A 12664-nucleotide genomic window follows, 5' to 3' on the forward strand; every position below is an offset into this window, starting at 1 on the left:
AATAACTTTGCACACTTTGATAACTCCAATAACAACTTTTCAACATTTGTGTTTATGGCTCACAAGTAGGTTAAAGCAAAAGTTTTTCAGGCAACATTTTTTGGCAAAAAACACTTTTCTGAAAGAAGAAAAATGGCTGAAAACTTTTAAAAATAATTAAAAAAAAAATTAGACCATAGTTTTCTCCTTGCTTTCTTGTTCATTTTAATGCCTGGTACAACTAAAGGTACGTTTGTACATTTGTTTTAAAAATAAACCATAAAAATGGTACTCCAAGAGCTAATACCAAACTGTGAAGGAACTCCACTATAAATAAAAGTCCTGCATTCAAAACTTACTAAAGTAAAAGTAAATAAGTATCAGCATCAAAATGTACTTAAAGTATTAAAAGAAAAGTACTTGTTATGCAGAAATGGACCCACTCAGATTATCATATACAGTCATGGAAAAAATATTAGACCTTTTTCTTCAATGTCTTGTTCATTTTAATGCCTGGTACAACTAAAGGTACTTATTTGGGCAAATATAATGATAACAACAAGAATAGTTCATAAGAGTTTAATTTAAGAGCTGATATCTAGACATTTTTCATGGTTTTCTTGATAATGATTTTGGTTATTATCAAGAAAACCATGGAAAATGTCTAGATATCAAGACACTGAAGAAAACAAGGGTGGTCCAATATTTTTTTCCATGACTGTATCTCATTTGTTTAATTTAACTAAAATCTCTCTCTCTATCAGTGTGATAGTGTTTTGATTTTCTTTACATCTGATTGACTTCACACCTGGAGGGTGTGTTGCTGAGGAAAGTGCACTGTCAAGTGCAGGCTCTGGAGATTTAGAGGACATATTAAGCAGTGCATTATATAAACACTGTGCAGTGTAATGAGAGGGCACTCATAGTATCTGCCTCACCACAGAACGGCATGCTGGGTACAGCTCGCTCTCTTTTGCTCGCCACAGTACATTCAAGATCAGATAAAGAAATGAATAACTAACTGAAAGAAAATGATGTGCATACTCTTGCATTGCTCGGGGATTCATCTATTTCAAGGATGGTGTATTGCTCAAGGACCCAAGGAAGGACAAAGTTGAGTTTGAAGTTGTTAGGATGATTCCTTTTAAAGTTGTTTCCAAACAGACATGGTTTGTATGAGAGTTTGTGTTGATCTCTTTCTTACGGTCACTATGAATTATAAACTGCCCAAATCTCAGATTTGTGCAGCAATTCAAATATAATCAGATCAAATCAAATATTCAAATCAAATTAAATAATGAAGTGAAACAAAACAGCAAGTCAGTCTGATTTGTCAGGCTACATCTGCACCACATGATCTCCCCAAATGTTGCGAAAAGGCAAATCTTATTGATAATACTGGTGAGTTTTGTTTTTTATTGTTCTACAACTCAACTGTGTTTTAATCAGTAGTGGAATGTAACTAAGTACGTTTACTCAATCACTTTATTTAAGTACAACTTTGATGTACTTGTACCTTACTTGCTTATTTCCATTTATGTAGCTTTATACTTCTACTCCACTACATTTTAGAGGAAAATATTGTACTTTTTACTCCACTACATTTAGCTGAAAACTTTAGTTACTTCTCAGGTCGAGATTTAACATTAAAAACGTGAGTTTATACGTTATACAGTCTATGCTATTTATATGTTTAACCACATAACAGTACATTAAATAGTTCAAATCAGCTCTACTCTGACTACAGTAAAATGCTTTTTACAGAAATACATCAATAATAATAATCCAATGATGTATTTGGAATATACAGTCATGGAAAATAATATTAGACCACCCTTGTTTTCTTCAATGTCTTGTTCATTTTAATGGCTAGTACAACTAAAGGTACATTTGTTTGGACAAATATAATGATAACAACAAAAATAGCTGAAAAGAGTTTAAATTAAGAGCTGATATCGAGACACTTTCCATGGTTTTCTTGGTAATAACCAAAATCATTACCAAGAAAACCATGGAAAATGAAAGAAATGAAATGAAATGAAAGAAAACAAGGGTGGTCTTATATTTTTTTCCATGACTGTATGTTTATATAACATATATATTACAATCTGCATAATGTCTTTTGTGTACATTTTGATGCTGATACTTTTCTACTTTGACTAAAGTAAGGTTCTGAATGCAGGACTCTAACTTGTAGTGGAGTCATTTCACAGTGTGGTATTAGTACTTTTAACTAAATAAAGGATCTGAATACTTCTTCCACCACTGGTTTTAATACCATCTTTATTCTATGCTGCTTATCATGGTTGTTTTCTATTCTGTTCTACTAAAAATCCATCCAACATGGTTTAGCAGACCTGAAGTGAAATGCAAAAGACCTACTTGGGCCAGGATCGACTATAAAACGGAGCCTGAAGAATTCCTGCAGGCAGAACCATCTCATTCTTGGTCGGGTTGTAATATGCATTCACAGTCGGAGGCGTCATGCTCCACCTGAAAAAACAAGGAACACAGGGCCACCGTGTGAGATCGACACCAAGGTCACAACATGTTCAGAACATGGACTCGGCCCTGTTCGGCTCGGCTGTGCCAGGCTGACTGCTGATCAGTTTGAAAGCCCCCCCCCCCCCCAACCCGCCCCTTGCCTAATTAGAGACAAGGATCAGTTCAGTGGAGAGAAGTTGGTTGCCTGGGAACATTTGTGGATGGCAGCAGTATTCTGCTGAGTCAGCATAATGGGAACGTGTCCCTGTCGGAGCATGAGGGGGGTTGAGGGAGCGACTTACTGGTTCCTGTTGGGAGTTTTCCTCAGCTGGTCCGCAGTCACTCTGGCTGAGAAGTTGTAGTACTGCATGACGTTTTGGAAGTAAAGTTCAGACACAACCTCGAACTAAAAGAGAAGCAAAAGAGATAGAAAAATCCAGTTTCAGTAAGACATTTAGTGATAAATAGAAGAGACAGACAGGATGTTTGTGACATACAGTCATAGAAAAAAAATATTAGACCACCCCATTTCTTCAGTTCCTTGTTCGTTCTAATGCCTGGTACAACTAAAGGTACACTTGTTTGGACAAATATAATGATAACAAGAATAGCTGATAAGAGTTTAATTTAAGAGCTGACATCTAGACATTTTCCATGGTTTTCTTGATATTAACCAAAATATTTATCAAGTAATTTAGGCGAGGCAGTTTATTTGTATAGCACCTTTCAACAACAGGGCAATTTAAAGAGCTTTACACAAAACATTAAAAGCATTTAGAAGAGACATATATAAAATGACATTCAAATATAAAATATTGAGACTAAAAAAAGCAGATAAAATATTTAGGAAAAAATATAGAAGTTAATTTAAATACAACATTTTAAAATTGAAAGCTAGCTGTTAAAATATATATATTTTTAAATTCAAATTATCTACTCATCTAAACAAGAGGACCAAATTAAACCTCAATTCTAAAAAAGTTGAGACTCTGTCTAAAACACAGATAACACAGAATGAAATGGTCATCCGTCTTTACATATATTCAACTGAAAACTGTAAAAAGATATTTATTATAAAAGGTATATTTTACAGGGAAAATTATAAACTTTTGTTTTTGAAAATATAAACTCTGCATGCATTCAAATTTTTCCTTTTTTGGAAGTAGGGTTGTGTATGTACAATAGTAGAAATACTTCAGCTGCAAACTTTAAAGCACACAGTTAATTTTTTAGACCAGGTTTTGGATCAGACAGAAAAGCTAAAAGGACCACAATTAAAGAATGCTGAGAACTGAACCAACAACCAACACATATCTAGACATTTTCCATGGTTTTCTGGATAATAACCAAAATCATTATCAAGAGAACCATAGAAAATGTCTAGATATCAGCTCTTAAATTAAACTCTTATCAGCTATTTTACATTTTCCATGGTTTTCTTGATAATGATTTTGGTTATTACCAAGAAAACCATGGAAAATGGGTTGTTAATTAATTAATTAATTAATTAATTAATTATAATTATTTCTTTAGGGTTTTTTTCTTTTCATTTAGTTTTTTTGTTTATTTTATTGTTATTATTATTATTGTTTTTATTTATTATATATTATTTATGTCTTTAGGGTTTATTAATTCATTTTGTTATTTATTCATTTATTATTATTATTATTTATTTATTTTTTCTTTAGGTTTTTTTTATTTTTTTCCATGGGTTTCTTGATAATGATTTTGATTATTACCAAGAAGACCATGGAAAATGTCTAGATATCAGCTCTTAAATTTGTCCAGACAAATGTACCTTTAGTTGTACCAGGCATCGAAATGAACAAGAAATTAGAGAAAGCAAGGGTGGTCTAATCATTTTTTCCATGACTGTATAATACAGCTCCACATTTACTTACATCATTGAAGACTTTGTCCAGCTTTGTGGTGTTCATGATGAACTCTGGATATCCGACCATGTTGTATATTGCATCGGCCTGTAATACATTTAAAAAACTGTAAAAGACACATTTTCACACCAGGTGGCAGTGCTGTATTTCTCAGCCACTCGGAGCTCATTCAGATGTTAATGTCTCCTGAAAAACTTCCTGGGAAAGAAACAGACAATGTCTTTCTCCCACCTTTTCTTTTGCTGCTTTTTTTGTCTCTGAGTCCATCCAGCTCACATACTTCAGGCTGTCCTCGAATGCCCATTTAATCTCTGCAACCATATCTTCAGCCTGGAGCACCGGAGAGACAAAAGAAAAGTCACAAAAGCACATCATCTCGCACAGCAGGAGCAGCTGCTTGTGAAGGGGAAGGACTTTGAAAAGCTTACAATGGCCTTGCTGTCCTCAGCAAAGGTGGCTTTGACAAACATGGCTCCCAGAGCGAAGCCCAGGGCGCTGTCGGTGTCGCTGACGCACAGCTTCCAGCGCGGAGTGCAGCTCTGCAACATCAAAGCAACACATCAAGACATGTTCAGGGAGGACAAAATGCCTCGTCACAGTTAGATAACATCAACCTATTTGGAATGTGATTTTGGTTCAGTGTGTCACGGTTCATTCGGCCCTTTTTTCGTCTGCTTCACTTAGTCACTGCCTAGATTTCCCAGAATAAACATGAGAAAGCAGGTGCCATTCTGCCGTGGGCTACATGTGAAGGTGGGGGTAATTGTAGTGGTGTTGAAACAGTACTTGATTCAGAAATATTTCTGAAAAGTGAAGCCAATGTTGAAGTGGGGTCCGTGTAATTTTTGGTCATTGGAACTACCGTTCACAAAAGGATATTTAAATAACAAAATACAAGTGGTTATTTGATTTTCGATTCAAAATACAAGACTCGATTAAAAAAATGTATCTAATTAATTAGAGGCTTTGTAATTAATTAATCGAAATTAATCGCATTTTAATCGCATATAAATGTTTGACCTGAGAACAGTGAGAAGCAATTTTTTTCACATGGATTTTTAGTATACCATTGAATAATGCCTGAATACATAAGCTTAAGCTACAAAAATATTTTTTTTTGTAACAAAATGTCCCATCATCCACGGGGCCAACCAAAGCGGTCTCATCAGCTTCTTCCTTCATGTTCACTGTGGTTTGTTGTTGTCTGAACTCATGAACGCTAGTTGGTGCCAGGCTTGGAATTTCGTCATTTTAGGGGCAAGGCCATTTGGCCTTCCCGTTCACATTTTTTTAAGGGCACAAAGACCACATGACAGGGCACAAAGGCAGTTTGGTTAAATTACACTGGTTTTACCTTTCAGATTAATACCATAACATTCTCATTCACCAAGAAACATTAATTATGTATTATAAAAATACAAGGTTTTTATTTTATCCGGGTCAGAACGGGATAGACGGATAAATAAAGGTGTATTTGATTTTAATTTTTCTCGTTATAATAACAAAAATTTAAATAGAAAAAATGCCTGTTATTTCATATTCTGCCACCGGGAGTTGTCATTTACAAAATAAAAGTGTGAATGGTTGGTAAACCGGACCATATTTAAAGTATATTCCTCTTTTCAAACCTTAGTCACATAAATAAAGTATGCACATTTGTTTTCTCGTTGTCTGAGTGAAAAAGCACGTCACTCAAAACGTAAGTTTGTTTGATTATCTAAGTCGGATAATGAAAACTGAAAAAGGAAGTCCAGAGTGGGAAACAGGGACCTCTCCCCTTCAAAGTAAGAGTCGCAGGGTCTGGTCTGAAGTGTACTGGCTGCTGGGCGATGTTTTGATTTCAATTTTTGTTATTATAACTAGAAAACAAAAATCAAATAATGTTTTAAATATAGTCTATCCCCCTCTGACCCTGATGAATCAAAAAGCCTTGTATTGAAATTTTGATGTTTGTATTTTAAAAAAATAAAAATAAAATTACCACTCGTTCGTTTTTTAATATCCTTTTGTGAACCGAAAATCCAATGACCAAAAGATACACGGACCAAGTGGCTTAAACCTGCATGGGAACACCCAAAATGCTAATCTTGTGGCTTGAAAACAATCGTCCACAAACCAATTGGTGATCCTACTTCTTTTATAAAGTTAACTGCCAATTAAATCCCAAAACAGTGGGGAGCAATCCTGTTGAAGATTCAACAATAGAGAGGGAGGAATGGTTCTTGAGAATTGTGTGACCTCTGTGTTTCTGAGCTTAGGCTGAGTCGTTATCTCTCTGCGGCCTGAGGGACACAGTGTTCCTTCTCAGGGGCCGAGTGCTAACAACCAGGACACCACAAGAGACATTTACACTCAGAACAGAAGCGATACAAGCCAGCTGACCAACAAATGGGGAGAAAAACTACTGTAGGGAAGGGCCCAGGGGGGAGAAGAGTCACATCCTTTTAAAGAGCAGTTTCACTTGTTGCTGAACTATTTTTGACACTGCTTCAATTGTGTCAATTACCCAGTAAGACCAGACTAAACTTTGTAAACTTTGTATTAATTGTATTGTGTATAGTTTGCTATTTTCTTAGCAAAGACTATTTAAAAAACATGTTTTAAACCTACAAAGCTTCAAGATAACTTCTACAGTATTGTATGGTGAAAAATGTATTAACCTCTTACCATTCCAAGTCCTTTTTTATTTGAGAAGTGGTGGTTGTGGGCAGTGGATGTTTATGGGGGGATAGAACTGGTGACAATATTTGGGACAAACATTGCTTTTAATTGCGATGAATTAATTTAACTTTTTGGGCTTCTGCACTCTACATCCTGAAATAAAAACAGACAGCCCATCTATAGACAAGTGGTATGACATCATCTACAAAACTTTTGTAATGGAAAGAATCACTTTCTCGGTAAGGCTTCAGAAAGACACATTTGAGGAAATGTGGAGGAAGTGGAGATTGTACATCGCCCTGAAGCGCCCTTCTTTTGAAAAAATATTACACCACCCTTGTTTTCCCCTTGCTTTCTTGTTCATTTTAATGCCTGGTACAACTAAAGGTACATTTGTTTGGACAAATACAATAATAACAACAATAGCTCATAATAGTTTAATTAAAGAGCTGATATCTAGACATTTTCCATGGTTTTGTTGATAATAACCAAAATCATTATCAAGAAATGTCGAGATATCAGCTCTTAAATTAAACTCTTATGAACTATTTTTGTTGTTATCATTACATTTGTCCAAATGAATGTACCTTTAGTTGTACCAGGCATTAAAATGAACAAGAAATTTATGAAAACAAGGGTGATCTAATAATTTTTTCCGTGACTTTATTTCTAAAATTGACTGATTTGATCCACTACGACCTCCGGAAAAAACTAATAAGGCGAAAATAGTGAGCGGGTTAAACTCACACAATAAAATTTTAAAAAATTCAAATTCTTATTTTGTGCAGACAACTTTTTTTGTATTGGATTGTATGACTATTTAGCATTTTATTCATCAGTGTTTTTACTCATATTTACATAAATGCACATAACATATATTTTCAACAGCTGTGCTTCCACCTATCTTAAAACAATGATTCTACATCTTAACTTTAAAATCAAAGCCTCCCACTCAACCACATACACAACTCACAGCATGTAAAGAAAACAAGAACAGTCCCTATATGAGAAAGTTATTATCAGGTGAAAGGAAGGACAATAACAAACGGGGATCAATGTATACGGAGATAAAGAGGAAACAAGGTCGCTGTGAGGAAATGAGCAGCGTTCTGAGCAAGCAACAGCAAGAAGTTGTAAATCGTTTGGACATGGACACAGATGGAAAAAAGAGACTCAGCTTGTACTCTCACATAGAACAGATACACAGAGAGACACGTAGAAAGTGTGGGTTTGTTATTACAGCTTGACCCCAGTTGAAAACAAGGCGGAGGGAACAGGATCCTGCTCAGATAAAGGCGGGGGTCACTGAAGCACTCAGTCACACACAAAGATGCTGCCTCTGCAATTTACTGTACAATCAGACAGGATACGTGATAACGACTAAAATCTTTGATCTTTGAAAAACACATTTTCTCATCTAGCAATCCAGATTAATTTGGTTTGAATAACGGTTGATTTAACATACAGTCCAGACCACCCTTGCTTTCTCTAATTTCTTGTTCATTTTAATGCCTGGTACAACTAAAGGTAGATTTGTTTGGACAAATATAATGATAACAACAAAAATAGCTGATAGAGTGTAATTCAAGAGCTGATATCTAGACATTTTCCATGGTTTTCTTGATAAGGATTTTATCAAGAAAACCATGGAAAATGGGTTGTCATTTATTTATTTATTATTATTTCTTAAGGTTTTTAATTTATTTAATATCATTATTCTTTTCTTTTTATTTATTAAAGTTATTTTATATTTTTATATTCTTCTTATTCTTTTCATTCCTTTAGGTTTTTTGTTTATATTATTATTATTGTTATTATTATTATTATGTACAATATATTATTTATATCTTTAGGGTTTTTAATTAATTAATTAATGTATTTATTTATTTATTCATTCATTTATTTATTCACTTATTTATTCATTTATTTTATTATTATTATTATTATTATTATTATTATTATCCTTTTATTTCTTTAGGGTTTTAGTTTAATTTTTATTATTATTATTTTTTTTATGTCTTTAGGTTTTTTTCCATGGTTTTCTTGATAATGATTTTGCTTATTACCAATAAAACCATGGAAAATGTCTAGATATCAGCTCTTAAATTAAACTCTTATCAGCTATTTTTGTTGTTATCATTATATTTGTCCAAACAAATGTACCTTTAGTTGTACCAGGCATTAAAATGAACAAGAAAATGAAGAAAACAATGATCTAATAATTTTTTCCAAGACTGTATAATACGTCTCTGAGATTTGAGCTGAATGGAATTTTGTTTGTGGTTTTCAGTTCAACGCCGACAACTTTGTCCAAAAACAACGCCCCAATCACTCTGGATAACCCACAAACCTCACTATTATCATTGGATCTATTTCGCTGGTAGAAATTAGTGCCAATAAAAACTGATCGGGACCAAGTTTGTGGGTTTATCCAGAGGTCACTGTCCCTGGAAAAACATGCCACTGTTGAATGTTTTACATATAAATGAAATGCCAAAGATGAAATTCCATCGTTTCCATTGTTCCCAGGCAGCCAATAGGTCAAAGGTCAAGATGCTCAAGGCAAAAACTCTGTATGGCTGAATAAAAGAGTGATTTCTTTATTTTTTTGACTGACCCTTTAGTCTCACCGACTGATTATGTTTACATGTAGACAAAAAATCATGTTAAGGCAGGAAATCCTCTCAGATACTAAGCACGCAGTTCAGTTATTACCTGGTTATTATTAACCCTGTGAATCCTGCATGAAACTTTCTTTAGAAGATCGCCAAAAATACACAGTTTATCATGAAAAGAAACTATGGAAATAGGCATTCTCGTCAGAATCTGAACTTCCCAACAGGCCTTGAATGGATCACAGGTTTCAAAGTTCGTGTCAGAAAAATTAACCCAAACGAAGCTCAAAATCATGATATTTTCTTTCCGTGTCGTTCTGTGTGGCGGCACCGATGGAGGTAACTGCATGTATTTTTTGGATGTCACTTGCCAGAGATCCAAACAGTGTCTTCAGACTTCTGCTTTTTAACATCAGAACTTTCTGTTTGCTTCTTTTTCTTCTTCTGTAAACTTATTTTTGAAATTTGCTTGTCTTTTGCCATCACTCTTTTCTGATTTTGTTCGGCCAAAATAAATCTAGCAGAGACACACATAAAAGTGAGTAGAAGATGAAGTGTGTTGCCGACCCAGCCCGCTCTGGCAGAGCAACCACTACTGAGTGATGGAAAACAGTCGCCAACTCTGAACCGATTGTGGATTTTCCCAGGAATGTCGTCACAGACAGAGACTGAATTTTAGAAAAAGCCTAATTTTCAGTTGTGGAAACCAGTTTATCTAAACTGGTTTAACTGCCTCAGTCAGTATGTAATTAATATTAACATTAAGCGCTGACTGATCATCCACAGTTCTTATAAAATCTTGTTATGTTGAAGGGAAATTTCTGCTCTTATGTCGGTACCAGTTTCCGTTCATCCGCATTCAGTAAAAATGAATCCTGTGCCGAGTGTCACACACGAGAAGTGGAGGTCAAGTGAAAAGCTGTGTGGCCATTTCCTCTGCCAGTATGACTGGACTTGCCAAAAAAAAGCAAAAATAACAATGAGGAAAACATCGACCTGGACCTTCTATCCCTTCAAAAAAAATGCTAAAAATAGTTTCTGGAAGTGAATCCACCACAGTTGATTTAGTTTTTTCATCTTTATCTGCTTAATCCCCACTCTCTGTTTAAATCTGTGTCATGCTGGATTATAGTGACTGTAAAAACGCTTAAATTCACCTTCTTGGTTCCGTACATGACCTCAAGGAATCGCTGCTCCACATCCTGGAACCTTTGATCCAGAATGGACACCATCTTCCTCACCACCTTCATTATCATGTAGTTGTTGAGCAGGCTGGAAGAGGAAATGTCACATTCATTGTCTTGTTTCCCCGAGTGAAGATTAATCCATGTATATACAGTCAAGGATATTATTCGTATTATTATTAGACCACCCTTTTTCTTCAATTTCTTGTTCATTTTAGCCTGGTGCAACTAAAGGTACATTTGTTTGGACAAATATAATGATAACAACAAAAATAGCTAAATTTAAGCGCTGATATCTACACATTTTCCGTGGTTTTCTTGATAATAACCAAAACCATTATCAAGAAAACAATCGAAAAAAACCTAAAGACATAAAAAATAAATAATAGTAAAAAATGAACAAAAAACCTAAAGAAATAGAATAATAATAATAATAATAATAATAATAATAATAATAATAATAATAATGATAATAATAACAACATAATAAAAATGAATGAATAAATAGATAAATTAGAAACCCTAAAGACATAAATAATATCTAATAAATAATAATAAAAAAATTATAATAATAATTAATAATAAAATAAATAAATAAATAATAAAATAAATAAATAATAAACAAAAACCTAAATAAATAATAATAATAATAATAATAATAAATAAATAAATGAGCAACCCATTCCAAATCATTTTTAAGGAAAGCATGGAAAGTGGCTAGACATCAGCTCAGAAATTGAACTATCAGGTATTTTTGTTCACAAGAAACAATAAACTGAAGAAAACAAGGGTGGTCTAATAATTTTTTCCATTACTGTATTATGTAAACCTGAACAGACACCGTACCAACAACCAGCGTTTGATGAATAAATGGAGGGAAAAAAACTATTATACGGCTTGCATAATATCTGACCTTTTATTTGTTTTAGTTATGAGGTCAGAAACTTGCTGGAGGTATTCTTTGGCATAAACAACCACTGGCTCCGACTCGTTGAGCGGCACAGGAGCAAAGACTTCTTTAAGGTACGGCATCCAGTCCACGGCAGGAACCAGAGTCTGCACACACACACACACACACACACACAGATAAAACACACACACACACACACACACACACACACACACACACACACATAGATAACACACACACACACACACACACACACTTATGAAGTACTGTACTTAAGTACAATTTTGAGATATGTGAAATTTACTCGAGTTTTTCCATTTTATGTAAATTCATACTTTTTACTCCACTACATTTAGCTGACAACTTTTAGGTCATTAAGGTTAGGTTTAGGTTTTTTTTAACATAAAAACATGTTAAATTTAAAGTGATTAGACATCATAACAGTATATTAAGTAGTTAAAATGAGCCCAATCTTTACTTTACTTGTAATGATGCATTTATGTAAGCAGCATTATAGTTATCTATTTAAAATATTTTAGAATATATATTTTAAATAGATAAAAGTGGGGCCATTCTGCAAAAAGGAGTACTTTTACTTTTGATACTATAAGTAAATTTTGATGCTGGTACTAGGCCTGTCACGATACTTACTATATGGACTTTTCGTTCGATATATAAAAATGGACCCAATAGTTTTTTTCTGGACTCGATATATTGTCCTTTACATGTGTGACTTTTTGTGCTTTTTTGTGTTGTGTTTAAAGTAATGCTGCAAATGCTTGACAGGCAGTACAAACTGCAAAAAAAACCTACATTTCCCAAGCTGCAATTCCAGCTGTTTATATGTTATTTTAATAAAATAATATAATACATAATGATTATCTCAGTGCAATTTTCTTTAACAGAGCCTGAAAGTCTATTTTATTAGTTTTGGTTGTA

At 34.0% G+C, this 12664-nt stretch overlaps 1 protein-coding gene across 2 annotated transcripts in view; it reads right to left on the reverse strand.

Annotated features, from left to right (window-relative positions):
- ece1 (endothelin converting enzyme 1) overlaps nucleotides 1-12664 on the reverse strand; it is a 44387-nt gene that overhangs the window by 3608 nt on the left and 28115 nt on the right. For both annotated transcript variants that reach the window (XM_059328656.1, XM_059328655.1), the window contains 7 exons: nucleotides 11729-11871; nucleotides 10789-10903; nucleotides 4784-4894; nucleotides 4587-4685; nucleotides 4365-4442; nucleotides 2766-2869; nucleotides 2362-2472 (listed from right to left, as the gene is read on the reverse strand). In XM_059328656.1, coding sequence (XP_059184639.1) covers nucleotides 2362-2472; nucleotides 2766-2869; nucleotides 4365-4442; nucleotides 4587-4685; nucleotides 4784-4894; nucleotides 10789-10903; nucleotides 11729-11871 — 761 coding nt within the window. The remainder of the gene's footprint in view (nucleotides 1-2361; nucleotides 2473-2765; nucleotides 2870-4364; nucleotides 4443-4586; nucleotides 4686-4783; nucleotides 4895-10788; nucleotides 10904-11728; nucleotides 11872-12664) is intronic.

This window comes from Centropristis striata, chromosome 3 (genome assembly GCF_030273125.1).
Source record: "Centropristis striata isolate RG_2023a ecotype Rhode Island chromosome 3, C.striata_1.0, whole genome shotgun sequence".
Classification (NCBI taxonomy): domain Eukaryota; kingdom Metazoa; phylum Chordata; class Actinopteri; order Perciformes; family Serranidae; genus Centropristis; species Centropristis striata.